We start from the raw sequence: 23,858 nt of genomic DNA, 5'->3' as shown, positions 1-23,858 counted from the left end.
AATAAAATTCATTCATTCAATCGTATTTATTGAGCACTTACTGTGCGCAGAGCACTGTACTAAGCGCTTGGGAAGTCCAAGTTGGCCACATCTAGAGACGGCCCCGACCCAACAGCGGGCTCACAGTCTAGAAGGGGGAGACAGACAACAAAACATATAAACCACATAAAATGAATAAATATGTACAAGTAAAATAAATAGGGTAATAAATATGTACAAATGTATATACATATATACAGGTGCTGTGGGGAGGGGAAGGAGGTAAGGCGGGAGGGATGGGGGAGAGGAAGGAGGGGGCTCAGTCTGCTCTTGCTACTAGGCCATGCAGCTTCGGTACTGCAGAGCTGTTTGCTGGCCGGGGACGGGGGTGACCCTGGACTCGCCACTGCAGTGTATGTATAGGTGGGTCAAGCTGACCCACCCCCCCGTCCGTCTTTCGGTCCAGGTGTCCCCGGGAGCCCCTCGCCGCCCCCAGGCTCCCGGCTGCCCGGCTTCGACGCCGCCAGCTTCATCGGGGGCATCGTGCTGGTGCTCAGCCTCCAGGCCGTCACCTTCTTCCTGCTCAAGTTCCTCAAATCCAAGGACAGTAGCTACCAGACGCTGTAAGGGCCTGCGGGATTGGTGAGGAGGGCGGGAGTGCCCAAGGCTGGGGGGGAGGGCACTGGTAGATTTGCCAGCTCCCTGCTCATCCATATGTGGCCGGTGGTCAGTGCCCTGGGCTGGAGTTGGGGCTGACCCTTGTGCGGGCTGTCTGTCTCCCCCCAACACGCTGCCAGTGAGGAGAACCAGTAGGCCGCACTTCTCACCTGTGGGGTCACAGGGGCTGCCCCCAACCCATCATCACGGTTGTCCGGGGGTCGGGGGGGAGGCATGTGGGGCCCCCGTGGTCTGTATTACGGTTTGGAGGGATGGGGGGGACTGGTGGGGGAGGGCGTTCCCTGCAGGGGGGTGGGAGTGTGATGCTGTGATGCCTCTGCGTTGCCGTGTGTTGGGGTGTTTGTGTGTTTGCAAGTGGGGGGGTCGTGGGAGGGAGGGAGGCCTGCGTGTTGGGGCAAAACTGTAACCACTGGGTCTGCATTAAAGACTCTGCTTGCGGTTGGAGCTTCTGCTCCAGTGGGGAGGGGTCTGCGGGATCAGATTCTCTTGTTGGGGGGAGCGTTGGGAGCTTGGAGCTGCAGCGTCTGGTGCCACTGAGTTTCTAGGGGAGAAGAGGGGCTTGAAACTGCAGGCCAGGTGGTATGAGGGGGGGAAAAGGGGGAGTGGGTCCGTCAATCGTATTTATTGAGCACTTACTGTGTGCAGAGCACTGTACTAAGCATTTGGGAGAGTACAAGTATAGCAGACGCATTCCCTGCCCACAACGAGCTTACAATCTAGAGGGGGGAGACAGACATTTAAGATGAATGAAATGCCCGATCTATACGTAAGGGCTGTGGGGCTGGGAGGGGAGGATGAGTAAAGTGAGCAAGTCAGGGCGAGACAGAAAGGAGTGGGGGGCTTGTGTAGGGAGGAAGAGGGGTGGTTCTGTGCCGCTTGACCTCTGGGGAAGAGAGAATCACCTCTCCCCCTTCCTGGGCTGGTGTCCTCTCCGCTGCAGGATCTGATGCTAGCAGGTGGATGATGGTGGAGGTGGTGGCACCTGGCTGGGGCCCGACCACCGAGGATCCCCGAGGGCTGACGGGCTCCGGTTGGTCCTCAAAGAGGTTGAGGACTTCCTTGTGCCCGGCCTCTCCCCGCCACCAACTCTACCTTCCCCCCAGCTGCTCGCCAGACATTTAAGATGAATGAAATGCCCGATCTATACATAAGGGCTGTGGGGCTGGGAGGGGAGGGTGAGTAAAGTGATCAAGTCAGGGCGAGACAGAAAGGAGTGGGGGGTTGTGTAGGGAGGAAGAGGGGTGGTTCTGTGCCGCTTGACCTCTGGGGAAGAGAGAATCACCTCTCCCCCTTCCTGGGCTGGTGTCCTCTCCGCTGCAGGATCTGATGCTAGCAGGTGGATGATGGTGGAGGTGGTGGCACCTGGCTGGGGCCGGATCCCCGAGCACCGAGGATCCCCGAGGGCTGACAGGCTCCGGTTGGTCCTCAAAGAGGTTGAGGACTTCCTTGTGCCCGGCCTCTCCCCGCCACCAACTCTACCTTCCCCCCAGCTGCTCGCCAGACATTTAAGATGAATGAAATGCCCGATCTATACATAAGGGCTGTGGGGCTGGGAGGGGAGGATGAGTAAAGTGAGCAAGTCAGGGCGAGACAGAAAGGAGTGGGGGGCTTGTGTAGGGAGGAAGAGGGGTGGTTCTGCACCGCTTGGCCTCTGGGGAAGAGAAAATCACCTCTCCTCCTTCCTGGGCTGGTGTCCTCTCCGCTGCAGGATCTGATGCTAGCAGGTGGATGATGGTGGAGGTGGTGGCACCTGGCTGGGGCCCGAGCACCGAGGATCCCCGAGGGCTGACAGGCTCCGGTTGGTCCTCAAAGAGGTTGAGGACTTCCTTGTACCCGGCCTCTCCCCGCCACCAACTCTACCTTCCCCCCCAGCTGCTCGCCAGGGACTCCGTTCTCTTGCCCAGCAGTGACCCAGGGCAGAGGGGAAGGACCAGAAAGCTGACTTGATCCTCCCCCCCGAAATAAAGGGACTCTACTCTCAGCTCTCTCTGCCTCTGTGTCCGACCGAGGGGAGGAGGTAGGGGTGGGGGGAGCCTGAATCGTCATCATCGTCATCAATCGTATTTATTGAGCGCTTACTGTGTGCAGAGCACTGTACTAAGCGCTTGGGAAGTACAAATTGGCAACATATAAAGACAGTCCCTACAGTCCCTACCAGTCCCTACCCAACAGTGGGCTCACAGTGGGCTCACAGTCACAGTCGCTCTCCCCACCTTCAGGCCTTATTGAAGGCCCATCTCCTCCAAGAGGCCTTCCCTGACGGAGTATATATGTATATATGTTTGTACATATTTATTACTCTATTTATTTATTTATTTATTTTACTTGTACATATCTATTCTATTTATTTTATTTTGTTAGTATGTTTGTTTTTTGTTTGTTTGTTTTTTCTCTGTTTCCCCCTTTTAGACTGTGAGCCCAATGTTGGGTAGGGACTGTCTCTATATGTTGCCAATTTGTACTTCCCAAGCGCTTAGTACAGTGCTCTGCACATAGTAAGCGCTCAATAAATATGATTGATTGATTGATTAAAAGGGGGAGACGGAGAACAAAACCAAACATACTAACAAAATAAAATAAATAGAATAGATATGTACAAATAAAATAAATAAATAAATAGAGTAAAAAAATATGGACAAACATATATACATGAATGACACTTGGGGGTGAAGGCCCCACTGAAGGGGGTCGACCTGGTAGAAGAGCCGGGGTTCAGTCAGTAGCCCGCAGAGCGCCTGGGCCTGCCACGCTGCATCATCCCAATCTTTCTCAAACGTCATTCTGTTCCCATCCATTCCCCCCTGCTTCCCGCCCATCTCCCTCCACAGCAAGTAAAAACTTGAGCTTCTATTGTTCGCTTCCCAGCAATTAACCCGCTTTCCCCACGGCTGCTCAGTAAAAGTGCTCAACTTGCTTTGATTCAAAACTTCCTGGCTCCCCGGTACTCTTTTTTTTTTTAACATTGGTATTTGTGAAGCGCTTTACGATGTCAAAGACTGTTCTAAGCATTGAGGTAGACACAAAGTATGAATCGGGGGCGGGGGGAGGAGGATTTAAACCCCATTTCACAGATGAGGTAACTGAGGCACAGCCAAGCTGCGAGGAGCCACGTGGCTTAGTGGAAAGAGCCCGGGCTTGGGAGTCGGAGGTGGTGGGTTCTAATCCCGCCTCCTCCACATGTCTGCCGTGTGACCTTGGGAAGTCACTTCACTTCTCTGGGCCTCAGTTCCCTCATCTGTAAAATGGGGATTAAGACTGTGAGCCCCACATGGGACAACCTCATCTCCTTGTATTCCCCCCAGTGCTTAGAACAGTGCTTTGCACATAGTAAGCGCTTAACAAATACCAACATTATTATTATAATCCCGGTCCGCCACTCATCACCTGGGTGACTTTGGGTAAGTCGCTTCGCTTCTCTGGGCCTCAGTTACCTCATCTGGAAAATGGGGATGAAGACTGTGAGTCCCAAGTAGGACAACCTGATCACCTTGTATCTACTCCAACGCTCAGAACCGTGCTTTGGCACATAGAAAGCGCTTAACAAATACCATCATTATTGTTGTGACGTCGCAGGGGCCAAGAGTGACAACTGCATCCAGGCTGCTCTCCTCCTCACTCAGTCCCCAGAGGGTACCAGGGCCCCGACAGACTGTGTGTGTGTGTGTCTGTGTGTGTCTTTGTGTGTCTGTGTAATGCATCCATTTCTGGGGCGGAGCACTTGGGAGTCGATAGGAGCTCAGCGTCCAGGCGTTGTCGGAGCAAAGAGGAGGTTTGGAAGGAAGCAGCATGGCCTAGTGATAGAGCAAGGAGCTGGGAAGCAGAAGGACCTGAGTTCTAATCCCGGCTCCACCACTTGTCTGCTGTGTGACCTCGGGCAAGGTACTTCACTTCTCTGTGGCTCAGTTTCCTCGTCTGTTAAGTGGGGATTAAGACTGTGAGCCCCACGTGGGGCAGGGACTGTGTCCAACATGATTAGCTTATGTCTGCCCCAGTGCTTAGTACAGTGCCTGTCAGTAATAATAATAATGGCATTTGTTAAGCGCTTACTATGTGCAAAGCATTGTTCTAAGCGCTGGGGGGATATAATAATAATAATAATAATGGCATTTATTAAGCGCTTACTATTTGCAAAGCACTGTTCTAAGCGCTGGGGAGGTTACAAGGCGATCAGGTTGTCCCACAGGGGGTTCACAGTCTTCATCCCCATTTTACAGATGAGGGAACGGAGGCACAGAGAAGTGAAGTGACTTGCCCAAAGTTACACAGCTGACATTTGGCAGAGCCAGGATTTGAACCCATGACCTCTGACTCCAAAGCCCAGGCTCTTTTCCACCGAGCCACGCTGCTTCTCAAGGCGATCGGGTTGTCCCACGTGGGGCTCACGGTCTTAATCCCCATTTTACGGATGAGGTAACTGAGGCTCAGAGAAGTTAAGAGACTTGCCAGAATAAAAAAATAATAATGGCATTTGTTAAGCGCTTACTATGTGCCAAGCACTGTTCTGAGTGCTGGGATACAGGGTGACCAAGTTGTCCCACATGGGGCTCACAGTCTTCATCCCCATTTTCCAGATGAGGTAACTGAGGCCCGGAGAAGTGAAGTGACTTGCCCAAAGTCACCCAGCTGACAAGTGGAGGAGCCGGGAGTAGAACCCACGACCTCCGACTCCCAAGCCCGGGCTCTTTTCGCTGAGCCACGCTGCTTCCCTAACGGTAGTATTTGTTGCACACTTACTGTGTGCAGAGCACTGTACTAAGTGCTTGGGAGAGTACAATATCATCAATCATTTATTGAGCGCTTACTATGTGCAGAGCACTGTACTAAGCGCTTGGGAAGTACAAATTGGCAACATATAGAGACGGGCCCTACCCAACAGTGGGCTCACAGTCTAAAAGATAGCAGGCACTTCACTTCTCTGTGCCCGTTACCTCATCTGTAAAATGGGAATTAAGTCCGTGAGCCCAATGTGGGACAGAGGCTGTGTCCAACCCAATTACCTTGTATCCACCCCAGCACTTAGTGGAGTTCCTGGCACGTAGCAAACGCTTAACAAATGCCACAATTAACAAATACCACATTCTCTGCCCACAGTGAGCTTCTAATCTAGAGGGAGAGACAGACAGGAATACAAATAAATGATAATAAGCCCTTAACAAATACTGTTTTTGCTTTTTTAAAGAAAAGGCCTTCCTAGGCTAGAGGGGTTGGTAGCTGGATGATTGTGGAGGAGTGTGGGGGCAATGTTAGCACGTTCCCCCTCAGTCCCCGCTCACCCCCAGCTCCTTCCCTTCCCCACAGCACCTGTATATATGTATATATGTTTGTACATATTTATTACTCTATTTATTTATTTATTTATTTATTTATTTATTTTACTTGTACATATCTATTTATTTTATTTTGTTAGTATGTTTGGTTTTGTTCTCTGTCTCCCCCTTTTAGACTGTGAGCCCACTGTTGGGTAGGGACTGTCTCTATATGTTGCCAATTTGTACTTCCCAAGCGCTTAGTCCAGTGCTCTGCACATAGTAAGCGCTCAATAAATACGATTGATGATGATGATGATGGGGCCTGGAAAGGAAGACCCCCATGAGAAGCAGTGTGGCTCAGTGGAAAGAGCACGGGCTTTGGAGTCAGAGGTCCGGGGTTCAAATCCCGGCTCCACCAACTGTCAGCTGTGTGGCTTTGGGTAAGTCACTTCACTTCTCTGTGCCTCAGTTATCTGTAAAATGGGGATGAAGGCTGGAGCCCCCAGTGGGACAACCTGATCACCTTGTTACTTCCCCAGCGCTTAGAACAGTGCTTTGCACATAGTAAGCGCTTAATAAATGCCGTCATTATTATTATTTTGATGATGATCCAGCTCTTCGAACCCTTGGCCTCCCGAATCATTGCTGCTGATTTGCCTCTAATTCCTGTTTAAGGTCAGGAGGGAGAGGACAAGGGTCTCTCTATCAAAAGCGAGGGACCAGATTTGGGGGTTTTGCCCGCTTCCGTGCCCTGCTGTCCGGTCGGCTCTGTGGGTGGAGCTGGAAGCGGCCCGGTGCTGGATAAGGCGGACAATTTAATTCCCAGAAGGAGAGAGGGCTGTTTGTGCAGGGTGTGGTGGGGAGAAGGAAGGGAAGGGAAGGGCCCTGCAGGGTGGGAGGAGGTAGAGGCTTCTGGAAAGCCAGAATTGTTGAGGCGGGCGGCCCGAAATGGGGAAGTGAGCTGTCTGGGCACTCCACCCTCCTCCCTCAGTCGCCCTGGCAGGCCCTGGCAAAGCCACCGGGCTCCCTGAGGCCAGGACTGTGGGAATGGGGAAAGGGGGAGAGGTAAGGGCCCGGCCCTCTTACCCCCAACAATGGAGATTGGGGCCGCCCCAAAGGCAGTTTCCCATCCGGCAAGGCCCAGCATCTGCTCAAGGTGTCCGATGAACCCCTAAATCGGACAAAGCTAGCAGGGGATGGGGGAGGAGGGGAAAACTGCCCTCAGGAACTGTCCGGTAGTTTGGGATGGGGACGGGGCGGAGGGGAGGCCAGCCTGGGAATCAATCAATCAATCGTATTTAGTGAGTGATTACTGTGTGCGGAGCACCGGACTAAGCGCTTGGGAAGTCCAAGTTGGCAACATATAGAGACAGTCTCTACCCAACAGTGGGCTCACAGTCTAAAAGGGGGAGACGGAGAACAAAACCAAACATACTAACAAAATAAATAGAATAGATATGTGCAAGTAAAATAGAGTATTAAATATGTGCAAACCTATATACATATATACAGGTGCTGTGGGGAAGGGAAGGAGGTAAGATGGGGGGATGGAGAGAGGGGAGGGGGGAGGAAATATTCTGGGATCGGCCTCTCTCCTCTCCCACGGCCCTGCCCGATTTAAAGCATAACTCAATCAATCAATCGTATTGATTGAGCGCTTACTGTGTGCAGAGCACTGTACTAAGCGCTCGGGAAGTACAAGTTGGCAACATGTAGAGACAGTCCCTACCCAACAGTGGGCTCATAGTCTAAAAGGGGGAGACAGAGAACAAAACCAAACATACTAACAAAATAAATAGAATAGATGGGTACAAGTAAAATAAATAAATAATTAGAGTAATAAATATGACTCCCAGGTCCTGGGGAGAGTGGGCTTGGGAGGGTGGTCCCTGGATGGTCGAGGGTCAGCGGGCTGTAGGGACGGTCCGGGCAGTTGTGGTGACCCCCACCCCCCGCCCTTGGGTCTGGGGCAGGGACCCCCTCGTTCCCCTCTCCATCCCCCCCATCTTACCTCCTTCCCTTCCCCACAGCACCTGTATATATGTATATATGTTTGTACAGATTTATTACTCTATTTATTTTTACTTGCACATATCTATTCTATTTATTTTATTTTGTTAGTCTGTTTGGTTTTGTTCTCTGTCTCCCCCTTTTAGACTGTGAGCCCACTGTTGGGTAGGGACTGTCTCTATATGTTGCCAATTTGTACTTCCCAAGCGCTTAGTACAGTGCTCTGCACCCAGGAAGCGCTCAATAAATACGATTGATGATGATGATGATTTATTTATTTTACTTGTACATATCTGTTCTATTTATTTTATTTTGTTAGTATGTTTAGTTTTGTTCTCTGTCTCCCCCTTTTAGACTGTGAGCCCACTGTTGGGTAGGGACTGTCTCTATATGTTGCCAACTTGTACTTCCCAAGCGCTTAGTACAGTGCTCTGCACACAGTAAGCGCTCAATAAATACGATTGATGATGATGATGAGTGGCGGCTCTTGGCGGTCAGCCGGCTGTGACTCAGTGCCGACTCTGCTCCCCCCTGCGCCACCCCCCCGACCTCAGCCAACACCCCTCATTCATTCAATCGTATTTATTGAGTGCTTACTGTGTGCAGAGCACTGTAGGAGGAGCAGCGTGGCTCAGTGGAAAGAGCCCGGGCTTTGGAGTCAGAGGTCATGGGTTCGAATCCCGACTCCACCACGTGTCTGCTGTGTGACCTTGGGCAAGTCACTTAACTTCTCTGAGCCTCAGTTACCTCATCTGTAAAATGGGGATTAAGACTGTGAGCCTCACGTGGGACAACTCGGTCACCTTGAAATCAGTCAATCGTATTTATTGAGCGCTTCCTGTGTGCAGAGCACTGTAGTAAGCGCTTGGGAAGTCCAAGTTGGCAACATATAGAGACAGTCCCTACCCAACAGTGGGCTCGCAGTCTAGAAGGGGGAGACAGAGAACAAAACCAAACATATTAACGAAATAAAACAAATAGAATAGATATGTACAAGTAAAATAGAGTAATAAATATGTACAAACATATATACGTATATACAGGTGCTGTGGGGAAGGGAAGGAGGTAAGACGGGGGGGATGGAGAGGGGAACGAGGGGGAGAGGAAGGAGGGGGCTCAGTTTGGGAAGGCCTCCCCCAGCGCTTAGAACAGTGCTCTGCACATAGTAAGCGCTTAACAAATGCCATCATTATTATTATTATTATTATTATTACTAAGCGCTTGGGAAGTTCAAGCTGGCAACATAAAGAGATGGGCCCTACCCCACAATGGGCTCACAGTCTAGAAATACTAGTAATGTGGCTCAGAGGAAAGAGCCCAGGCTTTGGAGTCAGAGGTCATGGGTTCGAATCCCGACTCCACCACATGTCTGCTGTGTGACTTGGGCGAGTCACTTCACTTCTCGGAGCCTCAGTTACCTCATCTGTAAAATGGTGATGAAGACTCTGAGCCCCACGTGGGACAACCTGATCACCTCTCTCCCCCTTCTAGACTGTGAGCCCGCTGTTGGGTAGGGACCGTCTCTATATGGTGCCAACTTGGACTTCCCAAGTGCTTAGTCCAGTGCTCTGCACACAGTAAGCGCTCAATAAATACGATTGAGTGAATGAATGACTGAATAATGTTGGTATCCGGCCCTCTCCGTCCCCGGGAAGGGGGAGACTCAGCTCTTTCTCTCCCAGAACTGTGAGCCCGGGACCGCCTCTCTATGGTGCCAACTTGGACTTCCCAAGCGCTTCGTCCAGTGCTCTGCACACAGCAAGTGCTCAATAAATACGATTGATTGATGGATTGATTGAATAAATTCATCCAATCGTATTTATTGAATAAATAAATAGGATTGGATGACTGAACGACTGAATAACGTTGGCAACCGGCCCTCTCCGTCTCGGGGAAGGGGGAGACCCAGCTCTTTCTCTCCCAGCCTGTGAGCCCGGGACCGCCTCTCTATGGTGCCAACTTGGACTCCCCAAGCGCTTCGTCCAGTGCTCCGCACACAGTAAGCGCTCAACAAATACGACTGATTGATTGAATAAATTCATCCATCCAATCGTATTTCTTGATTGAATGACTGAATGTATTGAATAAAGAATACATCGTTGGGTAGGGCCTGCCTCTATCTGTTGCCAACTTGTACTTCCCAAGCGCTTAGTCCAGGGCTCTGCACACAGTTAAGCGCTCAATAAATACGATTGATGATAAAAGACCCAACTGTTTCTTTCTCAGTTCCGTGTCCGCCCCCTACCCACTCAGTCCCAGGGCCCTGCCTCCTCCCTCCTCCTCCTCCTCCTCCTCCTGCTCCGCCCCCCGGAGCCCCGCCTAGCCCTCCTGCCCATCTGGGGGACCCCTGGGCCGGGGCCCAGAGGGAGAAAAAGAGAGAGGGAAGGGGGTGTGAGCCCTGTGGGTGTGTTTCAGGGGGGCCTGGGGTCCAGCAGGGAGTTGGGGGCGGGCCCCAGGAGTTGGAGGGGTCCGGTGGCAGGGTGGGAGTGGGGGGCTTCCAGGCCCAGGATGTCGGAGCGAGCTGGCAGCTGCTGGCAGGACCCCCTGGCTATGGCCCTCAGCCCCCTGAGACCCCCGGGGCCGCCGCCCCCTGCCCGCTGCGGCCGCGACCGCCCGCTCAGTGTGGTGTACGTGCTCACCCTGGACGGGACCCCCGGACCCCCGCCGGACCCCGGGGAGGAGGGCCAAGGCCAGGCCGACGACCCCCCACCGCTGCCCCTGCGCTGCCTGAGGGAGGCCTGCGCCCAGCTCCAGGGGCCCCGCAGGGCCCAGCTCCGGGAACTGCCCTTCGGCCCCTTGGCCCTCGGAGACACCGCCGCCCTGGACACCTTCTACAACGCGGGTGAGTGCCACGGCGGCCGTGCCTCAGTTCCCCCGCCTGGCAAACCGGGGTGAAGACTGGGAGAACCTCCCCAGCGCTTAGCACAGAGTCAGCGCTTAATAAAGGCCATCATTACTATTATTATTCTCCTCTGGGCCTCAGTTCCTTCATCTGTCAAACCGGGGTGAAGACTGTGAGAACCTCCCCAGCGCTTAGCACAGAGTCAGGGCTTAATAAAGGCCATCATTACTATTATTATTCTCCTCTGGGCCTCAGTTCCCTCATCTGCCAAACGGGGATGAAGACTGGGAGAACCTCCCCAGCGCCTTGCGCAGAGTAAGCCCTTAATAAATGCCATCATTACTATTATTCTTCTCCTCTGGGCCTCAGTTCCCTCATCTGTCAAATGGGGATGAAGACTGTGAGAACCTCCCCAGCGCTTAGCACAGAGTCAGCGCTTAATAAAGGCCATCATTACTATTATTATTCTCCTCTGGGCCTCAGTTCCCTCATCTGTCAAACGGGGGTGAAGACTATGAGAACCTCCCCAGCGCTTTGCACAGAGTCAGCGCTTAACAAATGCCATCATTACTATTGTCATTCTCCTCTGGGCCTCAGTTTCCTCATCTGTCAAACAGGGATGAAGACTGTGAGCCCCCCCTTGGAACCTCCCCAGCGCTTTGCACAGAGTCAGCGCTTAATAACTGCCATCATTACCATTATTATTCTCCTCTGGGCCTCAGTTCCCTCATCTGTCAAATGGGGATGAAGACTGTGAGAACCTCCCCAGCGCTTAGCACAGAGTCAGTGCTTAATAAAGGCCATCATTACTATTATTATTCTCCCCTGGGCCTCAGTTCCCTCATCTGTCAAACGGGGATGACGACTATGTGAACCTCCCCAGCGCTTTGCGCAGAGTCAGCGCTTAATAAATGCCATCATTACTATTATTATTCTCCTCTGGGCCTCAGTTCCCTCATCTGTCAAAGGGGGAGTGAAGACTGTGAGGACCTCCCCAGCGCTTTGCACAGAGTCAGCACTTAGTAAAGGCCATCATTACTATTATTATTCTCCTCTGGGCCTCAGTTCCCTCATCTGTCAAACGGGGGTGAAGACTGTGAGAACCTCCCCAGCGCTTTGCATAGAGTCAGCGCTTAATAAATGCCATCATTACTATTATTATTCTCCTCTGGGCCTCAGTTCCCCCGCCTGGCAAACTGGGGTGAAGACTGGGAGAACCTCCCCAGCGCTTTGCCCAGAGTCAGCGCTTAGTAAATGCCATCATCACTATTATCATTCTCCTCTGGGCCTCAGTTCCCTCATCTGTCAAACGGGGGTGAAGACTGTGAGGACCTCCCCAGCTTTTTGCGCAGAGTCAGCGCTTAATAAAGGCCATCATTACTATTATTATTCTCCTCTGGGCCTCAGTTCCCTCGTCTGTTAAACGGGGGTGAAGACTGTGAGAACCTCCCCAGCGCTTAGCACAGAGTCAGCACTTAATAAAGGCCAATATTACTATTATTATTCTCCTCTGGGCCTCAGTTCCCTCATCTGTCAAATGGGGATGAAGAGTGTGAGCCCCCACCCCCACCCCGTGGAACCTCCCCAGCGCTTTGCACAGAGTCAGCGCTTAATAAAGGCCATCATTACCATTATTATTCTGCTCTGGGCCTCAGTTCCCTCATCTGTCAAACGGGGTGAAGACTGTGAGAACCTCCCCAGCGCTTTGCCCAGAGTCAGCACTTAATAAAGACCATCATTACTATTATTATTCTCCTCTGGGCCTCAGTTCCCTCATCTGCCAAACGGGGATGAAGACTGTGAGAACCTCCCCAGTGCTTTGCACAGAGTCAGCGCTTAATAAAGGCCATCATTACTATTATTATTCTCCTCTGGGCCTCAGTTCCCTCATCTGTCAAACGGGGGTGAAGACTGTGAGGACCTCCCCAGCGCTTTGCACAGAGTCAGCGCTTAATAAATGCCATCATCACTGTTATTATTCTCCTCTGGGCCTCAGTTCCCTCATCTGTCAGACGGGGGTGAAGACTGTGAGAACCTCCCCAGCGCTTTGCACAGAGTCAGCGCTTAATAAATGCCATCATTACTGTTATTATTCTCCTCTGGGCCTCAGTTCCCTCATCTGTCAGACGGGGATGAAGACTGTGAGAACCTCCCCGGTGCTTCGCACAGAGTCAGCGCTTAATAAAGGCCATCATTACTATTATTATTCTCCTCTGGGCCTCAGTTCCCTCATCTGTCAAACGGGGATGAAGACTGTGAGAACCTCCCCAGCGCTTTGCACAGAGTCAGCGCTTAATAAAGGCCATCATTACTATTATTATTCTCCTCTGGGCCTCAGTTCCCTCATCTGTCAAACGGGGGTGAAGACTGTGAGAACCTCCCCAGCGCTTTGCACAGAGTCAGCGCTTAATAAAGGACATCATTACTATTATTATTCTCCTCTGGGCCTCAGTTCCCTCATCTGTCAAACGGGGGTGAAGACTGTGAGAACCTCCCCAGCGCTTTGCACAGAGTCAGCGCTTAATAAATGCCATCATTACTATTATTATTCTCCTCTGGGCCTCAGTTTCCTCATCTGTCAAACGGGGATGAAGACTGTGAGCCCCCCACGCGTGGAACCTCCCCAGCGCTTTGCACAGAGTCAGCGCTTAACAAATGCCATCATTACTATTGTCATTCTCCTCTGGGCCTCAGTTTCCTCATCTGTCAAACAGGGATGAAGACTGTGAGCCCCCCCTTGGAACCTCCCCAGCGCTTTGCACAGAGTCAGCGCTTAATAAATGCCATCACTAGTATTATTATTCTCCTCTGTGCCTCAGTTCCCTCATCTGTCAAACGGGGATCAAGACTGTGAGCCCCCCGTGGGACAACCTGATCGCCTTGGAACCTCCCCAGCGCTTTGCACAGAGTCAGCGCTTAATTAATTAATTAATTCATTCATTCATTCAGTCGTATTTATTGAGCGCTTACTGTGTGCAGAGCACTGTACTAAGCGCTTGGGAAGTACAAGTCGGCAACATATAGAGGCGGTCCCTACCCAGCAATGGGCTCACAGCACGGGGGGCTCGCAGTCTTCATCCCCATTTGACAGATGAGGAAACTGAGGCACAGAGAATAATAATAATAATGATGGCATTTATTAAGCGCTTACTATGTGCAAAGCACTGTTCTAACGCTGGGGAGGTTCCAAGGTGATCAGGTTGTCCCACGGGGGGGCTCATAGTCTTCATCCCCATTTGAGAGATGAGGGAACTGAGGCACAGAGAATAATAATAATAATGATGATGGCATTTATTAAGTGCTGACTATGTGCAAAGCGCTGTTCTAAGCGCTGGGGAGGTTCCAAGGCCATCAGGTTATCCCACGGGGGGCTCACAGTCTTCATCCCCATTTGACAGATGAGGGAACTGAGGCACAGAAAATAATAATAATAATGATGGCATTTATTAAGCGATTACTACGTGCAAAGCGCTCTTCTAAGCGCTGGGGAGGTTCCAAGGCCATCAGGCCACGGGGGGCTCACAGTCTTCATCCCCATTTTGCAGATGAGGGAACTGAGGCACAGAAAAGTGAAGCAACTTGCCCAACGTCACACAGCTGACGGAGCCGGGGTTTGAACCCATGACCTCGGTCTCCAAAGCCCGGGCTCTTTTCCACTGAGCCACGCTGTTTCTCTAGGCATTCATGCATTCAATCGTATTTATTGAGCGCTTACTGTGTGCGGAGCACTGGACTAAGCGCTTGGGAAGTACAAGGCGGCAACAGAGAGAGACGGTCCCTATTCAGTAATGGGCTCACAGTCTAGAAATAATACTAATTTTGGTATTTGTTAAGCGCTTACTATGTGCCATGCACTGTTCTAAGCGCTGGGGGAGATACAAGGTAGTCAGGTTGTCCCACAAGGCATGGAGCAGGAGGAGGAGGAGGGCGCAGGGGGTCTCCACTTAATCAATCAATCAATCATATTTATTGAGCACTTACTGTGTGCAGAGCACTGTACTAAGCGCTTGGGAAGTACAAGTTGGCAACATATAGAGACAGTCCCTACCCAACAGTGGGCTCACAGTCTAAAAGGGGGAGACAGACAACAAAACCAAACAAAATAAAATAAATAGAATAGATATGTACAAGTAAAATAAATAGAGTAATAAATATCATCATCACCTGACAATCAAAACCTCGTCATTCATTCATTCAATCGTATTTATTGAGCGCTTACTGTGTGCAGAGCACTGGACTAAGCACTCACATCAAAACCTCCGAAGCAGCGGGGCTCAGCGGCAAGAGCCCGGGCTTGGGAGTCAGAGGTCGTGGGTTCGAATCCCGCCTCCGCCCCTTGTCAGCTGGGTGACTTTGGGCAAGTCACTTAAACTTCCCTGGGCCTCAGTTTCCTCATCTGTAAAATGGGGATGAAGACCGTGAGCCCCACGTGGGACAACCTGATCAATCAATCAATCAATCGTATTTATTGAGCGCTTACTGTGTGCAGAGCACCGGACTAAGCGCTTGGGAAGTCCAAGTTGGCAACATATAGAGACAGTCCCTACCCACCAGTGGGCTCACAGTCTAAAGGGGGGAGACAGAGAACAAAACCAAACATAATAACAAAATAAAATAAATAGAATAGATATGTACAAGTAAAATAAATAGAGTAATAAATATGTACAAACATCTATACATATATACAGGTGCTGTGGGGAAGGGAAGGAGGTAAGATGGGGGGATGGAGAGGGGGAGGAGGGGGAGAGGAAGGAAGTGACTGATAATAATAAGAATGATGGCATTTATTACATGTTGCCAGAGAAGTTGTGACTGATAATAATAAGAATGATGGCATTTATATGTTGCCAAATTGTACTTCCGAAGAGCTTAATACAGTGCTCTACACACAGTAAGCGCTCAATAAATATGCTTGATTAATTGATGGATCACTTAACTTCTCTGGGCCTCAGTGACCTCATCTGTCAAATGGGGATGAAGACTGTGAGCCCCCCGCGGGGCAACCTGATCACCTTGGAACCTCCCCGGCGCTTAGAACGGAGCTTTGCACATAGTAAGCGCTTAATAAATGCCATCATTCTGATTCTTATCATTAATAATAATAATCATAATGGCATTTATTAAGCGCTTACTATGTGCATTGCACAGTTCTAAGCGCTGGGGAGGTTCCAAGGTGATCAGGTTGTCCCACGGGGGGGGGGCTCACAGTCTTCATCCCTATTTTACAGATGAGGTAACTGAGGCACAGAGAAGTCAAGTGACTGGCCCAAAGTCACACAGCTGACAATTGGCGGAGGCGGGATTTGAACCCATGACCTCTGACTCCAAAGTAATTAAGTAATTGAGCGAGTCGGTCCCGGCTGATGGTAGAGGCAGAGCTCGAGCTCCTCCTCCTCCTCCTCCTCCTCCTCCTCCTCCTCCTCCTCCTCCTCCTCCTCCTCCTCCTCCCATTGGCCCGCCCGACCCCCCTCCCCTAGTCTGCCCGGAGTCCCTGCTTCTGTTTATTTCTCCTCGCGGCCCAGGGTTTTTCCATGAAATCATTTGTTAAAAACAGCTCTTCTCGCGAAGAGCCCCGCAGCCGGCCCCGCCTGGACATTCAGTACGCCCATCCATCATTAAACACACAAAAACACACTCACGTGGGTGGTTACAAAGACACATACCCGGAGGATGCAGACACACAGACACACACAGATAATAATAATAATAATAATGGCATTTATTAAGCGCTTACTATGTGCAAAGCACTGTTCTAAGCGCTGGGGAGGTTACAAGGTGATCAGGTTGTCCCACGAGGGGCTCACAGGCTTAATCCCCATTTGGCAGATGAGGGAACTGAGGCCCAGAGAAGTGAAGTGACTTGCCCAAAGTCACACAGCGGACAAGTGGCGGAGCAGGGATTTGAACCCATGACCTCTGAGTTACAAGGTGATCAGGTTGTCCCACGGGGGGCTCACAGTCTTCATCCCCATGTTTCCAGATGAGGGAACTGAGGCCCAGAGAAGTGAAGTGACTTGCCCAAAGTCACACAGCGGACAAGTGGCGGAGCCGGGATTTGAACCCATGACCCGGGCTCTTTCCACTGAGCCACGCTGCTTCAGATACACACGGACACACACGTGTTCCAAGAGTAAACCACTGATGGTGCAATTCCCCTCAAGTAGCCAGTGCGGGACCCGCCCCTGATGATGATGGTATTTGTGAAGCGCTTACTATGTGCCAAGCACTGTTCTAAGCGCTGGGGATGGGGGGGGATACAAGGTGATCAGTTTGCCCCCCGTGGGGCTCACAGTCTTCATCCCCATCTTCCAGATGAGGGAACTGAGGCCCAGAGAAGGTAAGTGGTGATTATGGCATTTGTTAAGGGCTTATTATATGCCAAGCAGTGTTCTTAGCGCTGGGGAGGATACAAGGTGATCAGGTTGTCCCACGTGGGGCTCACAGTCTTAATCCCCATTTTACAGATGAGGTAACTGAGGCTCAGAGAAGTTAGGAAGTTATGTTGCCAACTTGTACTTACCAAGCGCTTAGTACAGTGCTCTGCACACAGTAAGCACTCAATAAATACGATTGATTGATTGACTTGCCTAAATAAAAAAAAATGGCATTTGTGAAGCGCTTACTATGTGCCAAGCACTGTTCTAAGCGCTGGGGGGGGGGGGGGGGGGGGGGGGCGGGGATACAAGGTGACCAGTTTGTCCCCCGTGGGGCTCACAGTCTTCATCCCCATCTTCCAGATGAGGGAACTGAGGCCCAGAGAAGGTAAGTGGTGATTATGGCATTTGTTAAGGGCTTATTAGGTGCCAAGCAGTGTTCTAAGCACTGGGGTGGATACAATCAATCAATCAATCGTATTTATTGAGCACTTACTGTGTGCAGAGCACTGTACTAAGCGCTTGGGAAGTACAAGTTGGCAACATATAGAGACGGTCCCTACCCAACAGCGGGCTCACAGTCTAGAAAAGGTGATCAGGTTGCCCCTTGTGGGGCTCACAGCCTTAATCCCCATTTTACAGATGAGGTAACTGAGGCTCAGAGAAGTTGTGACTTGCCTAAATAAAAAAATAATAATGGCATTTGTTAAGCGCTTACTATGTGCCAAGCACTGCTCTAAGCGCTGGGGAGGATACAAGGTGATCAGGTTGTCCCATGTGGGGCTCACAGACTTAATCCCCATTTTACAGATGAGGTAACTGAGGCTCAGAGAAGTTGTGACTTGCCTAAATAAAAAAATAATAATGGCATTTGTTAAGTGCTTACTATGTGCCAAGCACTGTTCTAAGTACTGGGGGGGATACAAGGTGATCAGGTTGTCCCACGGGGGGCTCACAGTCTTCATCCCCATCTTACAGATAAGGGAACTGAGGCCCAGAGAAGGTAAGTGATGATTATGGCATTTGTTAAGCGCTTACTATGTGCCAAGCACTGCTCTAAGCGCTGGGGAGGATACAAGGTGATCAGGTTGTCCCATGTGGGGCTCAGTCTTCATCCCCATTTTACAGATGAAGTAACTGAGGCTCAGAGAAGTTGTGACTTGCCTAAATAAAAAAATAATAATGGCATTTGTTAAGCATTTACTATGTGCCAAGCACTGTTCTAAGCACTGGGGAGGATACAAGGTGATCAGGTTGTCCCATGTGGGGCTCACAGTCTTCATCCCCATTTTACAGATGAGGTAACTGAGGTTCAGAGAAGCTGTGACTTGCCTAAATAAAAAAATAATAATGGCATGTTAAGCACTTATTATGTGCCAAGCACTGTTCTAAGCACTGGGGGGGGATACAAGGTGATCAGGTTGTCCCACGTGGGGCTCACAGTCTTCATCCCCATTTTACATATGAGGTAACTGAGGCTCAGAGTTGTGACTTGCCTAAATAAAAAAATAATAATGGCATTTGTTAAGCGCTTACTATGTGCCAAGCACTGTTCTAAGCGCTGGGGGGGGGGATACAAGGTAATCAGGTTGTCCCACATGGGGCTCACGTCTTCATCCCCATTTTCCAGATGAGGTAACTGAGGCTCAGAGAACCGAAGTGACTTGGCCAAAGTCACACAGCTGACAAGTGACGGAGCTGGGATTAGAACCCATGACCTCTGACTCCCAAGCCCGGGCTCTTTCCACTGAGCCAAGCTGCTTCTCTTAAAAAAAAAAAAAAAAAAAAAAAAAAAATTTTTTTCCTTTTTGGGTTGTTATTTATAATGTTTGCAGTTCCCGGTTCTGTCTTCTGTTTGCCTCCTTGTCTCTTCTGAGGTAAATTTTGCTCCAAAAGAGAGGGTCCTTTTTTGATAACAGAGGTACGCAATAGCCCAGACAATTCACAAGGTGTTCTCTCTCTCACACACACACACACACACACACACACACACACACACACACACACACACACACGCGCGCCTCATGGCACAGGAGATTTAAAAAATTGCAACTTTGCAGCAGGAGATGACACCGCAATGTGTACCAGCCGAGGCGGGTCACCAGGCACGGACACTATATATATTAATATATAATATATAATATGAATAAATAATATATTATAATATATAAATACATATAATATATAATATATAAATAATATATTATATTATATTAATGTTGCTATATTATATATTAATGGTATTTATTAAGCGCTTACTGTGTGCAAAGCACTGTTCTAAGCGCTGGGGAGGTTACAAGGTGAGCAGGTTGTCCCCCGGGGGGCTCCCAGTTTTTAATCCCCATTTTACAGAGGAGGTAACTGGGGCCCAGAGAAGTGGAGTGACTTGCCCAGAGTCCCCCAGCTGACAATTGGTGGAGCCGGGATTTGAACCCATGACCACTGACTCCAAAGCCCATGCTCTTTCCACTGAGCCCTACACTACACGTCTGTGCACACGCAAATATACGCACTCACACACGCACGCACCCAGGCACACACAGATATACTTATGGAACCGGGAACAGACCCAGCCTTTCCTCATTTTGGCAGGGCTGGGTGGATTTAGGAAAATATTTAACTCCCTTCTGCCTCGCCCTGACTTGCTCCCTTTATTCATCCCCCCCTCCCAGCCGCACAGCACTTATGTCCGTATCTGTCATTTATTTTGATTTATATTAATGTCATCATCATCAATCGTATTTATTGAGCGCTTAGTGTGTGCAGAGCACTGTACTACGCGCTTGGGAAGTCCAAGTTGGCAACATATAGAGACAGTCCCTACCCAACAGTGGGCTCACAGTCTAAATGTCGGTCTCCCCCTCTAGACTGTAAGCTCGTTGTGGGTGGGATCTGCTACATTGTTCTATTGGTACTCTCCCAAGCGCTTAGTACGGTGCTCTGCACACTGCAAGCGCTCAATAAATACGATCGACTGATTGACTGAAATCCCTCTGGACTGTAAGCTCCTTGTGAACCAGGAACGCGTTTATTGGGATATTGTTATATTTTACTCTCCCAAGCACTTGGTACGGTGATGATGATGATGATGATGGTATTTGTTAAGCGCCTACTATGTGCGAAGCACTGTTCTAAGCGCTGGGGAAGATACAAGGTCATCAAGTAGTCCCACGTGGGGCTCACGGTCTTCATCCCCATTATACGGATAATAATAATAGCAGTAATAATGGCATTTTTCGGTGCTCTGCACACAGTAGGTGCTCAACAAATACGATCGACTGATTGACTGAAATCCCTCTAGTCTGTAAGCTTGTTGTGAGCAAGGAACGCGTTTATTGGGATATTGTTATATTTTACTCTCCCAAGCGCTTAGTACGGTGCTCTGCACACAGCAAGCGCTCAATAAATACGATCGACTGATTGACTGAAATCCCTCTGGACTGTAAGCTTGTTGTGAGCCAGGAACGCATTTATTGGGATATTGTTCTATTGGTACTCTCCCAAGCGCTTAGTACAGTGCTCTGCACACCGTAAGCACTCAATAAATATGATCGACTGATTGACTGAAATCCCTCTAGACTGTAAGCTCATTGTGAGCCAGGAATGCATTTATTGGAATATTGTTATATTTTACTCTCCCAAGCGCTTAGTACGGTGCTCTGCACACTGCAAGCGCTCAATAAATATGATAGACTAATTGACTGAAATCCCTCTGGGCTGTACGCTCGTTGTGAGCAAGGAACGCGTTTATTGGGATATTGTTATATTTTATTCTCCCAAGCACTTGGGCAGGCAGCCTGTGGATGGGGAAGGGTGAGCGGGGCTTCGTCCCATCTTTCCCAGGAGTCCGGAGTAGGCTGGACCCCAAATCAATCAATCAATCATATTTATTGAGCGCTTACTGTGTGCAGAGCACTGTACTAAGCGCTTGGGAAGTACAAGTTGGCAACAAAGCTTCTCCCTCCCGTCCGGTTGCAGGGCGGGGGTAAAGGTCCAGGTGGTCCAAGGACTAGGCCCGGGATCATCATCATCATCATCATCAATCGTATTTGTTGAGCGCTTACTATGTGCAGAGCACTGTACTAAGCGCTTGGGAAGTACAAATTGGCAACATATAGAGACAGTCCCTACCCAACAGTGGGCTCACAGTCTAAAAGGGGGAGACAGAGAACAAAACCAAACATACTAACAAAATAAAATAAATAGAATAGATATGTACAAATAAAATAAATAAATAAATAGAGTAAAAAAATATGTACAAACATATATACAGGTGCTGTGGGGAAGGGAAGGAGGTAAGATTGGGGGGATGGAGAGGGGGACGAGGGGGAGAGGAAGGAAGGGGCTGAGTGTGGGAAGGCCTCCTGGAGGAGGTGAGCTCTCAGTAGGGCCTTGAAGGAAGGAAGAGAGCTAGCTTGGCGGATGGGCAGAGGGATTGGGGGCATTCCAGGCCCGGGGGATGACGTGGGCCGGGGGTCGACGGCGGGACAGGCGAGAGCGAGGTACGGTGAGGAGATCAGCGGTGGAGGAGCGGAGGGTGCGGACTGGGCTGGAGAAGGAGAGAAGGGAGGTGAGGTAGGAGGGGGCGAGGGGATGGATGGACAGCCTGGAAGCCCAGGGTGAGGAGTTTCTGCCTGATGCGCAGATTAATTGGTAGCCACTGAGCTCGAAGCAGGTGGTTTCCAGATCCGTCCGGGGAGCAGGCCACAATCCCTCGGGCGGCGGATGAGGCTGCCGGTTTCCTGGCGGGGAAGGAGAAGGGATTGCCCAACTCTCTGGGCAGCCTAGCGGTTTAGAGGGTGGGGATGCCATTGCCCCCTGCCAACCTCCTCAGGGCCGGGGCGGGTTCTGTCGCCGGGAGCTCCTGGGGCATCGCCGGCTCAACGCCCGCCTCTCTGCCCCCTCCCGCCGCCCACCCCGTCCTCCGGCGTGCGCCTCAGACGTGGCCGTGGTGGAGGTGAGCGACTCTCTGCACCAGCCGTCCATGTTCTACCACCTCGGGGTGCGGGAGAGCTTCAGCATGACCAACAACGTGCTGCTCTGCGCCCACACCCACCTGCCCGACCTGCAGGCCCTCAGGGTGAGTGGGCACCGCTCCGCGGGGCGGGCACGGGCCCCCGTGGGCCTAGTGGCCTGGCAGCTCCCCGTCCCCCACCTCTTCCCCCAGCCCGAGCTAATGATGCCGGGAAGCTGGGGCTTGAGGGGCCCCTCCGGGAGATTGACTCTGACTCTCCCCGCAGGAGGACATCTTTCAGAAGAACGCAGTGAGTGGAGCCCGGACGGCGCTGCTGCCACATTCATTCATTCATTCAATCGTATTTATTGAGCTCTTACTGTGTGCAGAGCACTGTCCTCACCTTACACATCCTCTCTCCTCTGGCCCCAGCTTCAGCCCCTCCCTGCCATGGCCATGCTTTCCTCACCTCTCTCCTCTGTCCCCATCCACCAACCCTCCCTGCCCTGGCACCTCTAACCTCTGGCCCAGCCTCCTACTTTTCCCAAGCCTTGTCCCGCTCTTCCCACCTTTATCATCTGGCCCCACCCTCAGACCCTTCCTCATCCTGGCCCCATCTCCCACCCCTCCTCGACCTGGCTCCCAATGCCCAGCTCCGTGCCCCGTGGCAAACTACCTGCCCCTCCCGTACCCACTGAGCCTCAATGCCCCCACAGCCTCAATCCCCGGGGCGGGCACTGACGATGGGTGACGGGGGGCTCCCTCTGGCCAGCTGACCCCTCTCCCTCGCTCCCGCAGGACTGTGTGGGGGGCTACACCTTCATCCCGTATGTGGTGACGAGCCAGGGCCGGGTCCTGTGCGGCGACGCGGGGGTCATGAAGGGGCTGGCCGAGCTGTTCCAACCGGGCGTGGGCACGGAAACCTTCCTCACGCCGCTCGTGGGCCGGCTAGCCCGCTTGCTGGAGGCCACTCCTACCAACTCCTGGTGCGCCCCGAGGAAGACGGGGCGGGCGGGAGGTGGGCTGGCGGCCCCCCGGTTGTCGAACAGTCGTCGATCAATCACTGAGCGCTTACTGTGTGTAGAGCGGTGAAGTAAGCGCTCGGGAAAGGACATTATAAGAGTATAATAGATTCCCTGCTCACAGCGAGCTTACGGTCTAGAGGGGGAGACGGGCATTTATATATAATTCTCAATATTAAAGATAGGTGCAGAAGTGCTGGGGGACGGGGATGGGGGAACGAAAAAAGGGAGCAACTCAGGGCGACACGTAACCCGAGTGGGAGAAGAGGAAAGGAGGGCTTAGTCAGGGAAGGCCTCTCGGAGGAGACGTGCCTTCAATAAGCCCTTAGTACAGTGCTCTGCGCACAGTGAGCGCTCAATAAATACGATTGAATGAATGGATGAATTAGGCCTCGAAGCGGGGGAGAGCAACTGTCTGTCAGATATGAGGAGGGACGCAGGACTGTGAGCCCGCTGTTGGGCAGGGACTGTCTCTATATGTTGCCAATTTGTACTTCCCAAGCGCTTAGTACAGTGCTCGGCACACAGTGAGCGCTCAATAAATACGATTGAATGAATGGATGAATTAGGCCTCGAAGCGGGGGAGAGCAACTGTCCGTCAGATATGAGGAGGGACGCAGGACTGTGAGCCCACTGTTGGGTAGGGACTGTCTCCATATGTTGCCAGTTTGTACTTCCCAAGCGCTTAGTACAGTGCTCGGCACACAGTAAGCGCTCAATAAATACGATTGATGATGATGATGGGCGAGA

At 51.1% G+C, this 23,858-nt stretch overlaps 1 protein-coding gene across 1 annotated transcript in view; it reads left to right on the top strand.

Moving 5' to 3' along the window:
* The first annotated feature begins 10,431 nt into the window (after positions 1 to 10,431).
* Positions 10,432 to 23,858, top strand: part of MAP3K6 (mitogen-activated protein kinase kinase kinase 6) — a 32,586-nt gene continuing 19,159 nt past the window's right edge. Inside the window, exons 1-4 of the mRNA XM_038758012.1 lie at positions 10,432 to 10,758; positions 22,073 to 22,212; positions 22,373 to 22,396; positions 22,885 to 23,072. Coding sequence (XP_038613940.1) covers positions 10,467 to 10,758; positions 22,073 to 22,212; positions 22,373 to 22,396; positions 22,885 to 23,072 — 644 coding nt within the window. The 5' untranslated portion in view covers positions 10,432 to 10,466. The remainder of the gene's footprint in view (positions 10,759 to 22,072; positions 22,213 to 22,372; positions 22,397 to 22,884; positions 23,073 to 23,858) is intronic.

The sequence above is a fragment of the Tachyglossus aculeatus genome, chromosome 16 (genome assembly GCF_015852505.1).
Source record: "Tachyglossus aculeatus isolate mTacAcu1 chromosome 16, mTacAcu1.pri, whole genome shotgun sequence".
Taxonomy (NCBI): Eukaryota; Metazoa; Chordata; class Mammalia; order Monotremata; family Tachyglossidae; genus Tachyglossus; species Tachyglossus aculeatus.
The sequence above is the reverse complement of the archived record's forward strand: the minus strand, read 5'-3'. Positions and strand labels throughout refer to the sequence as shown.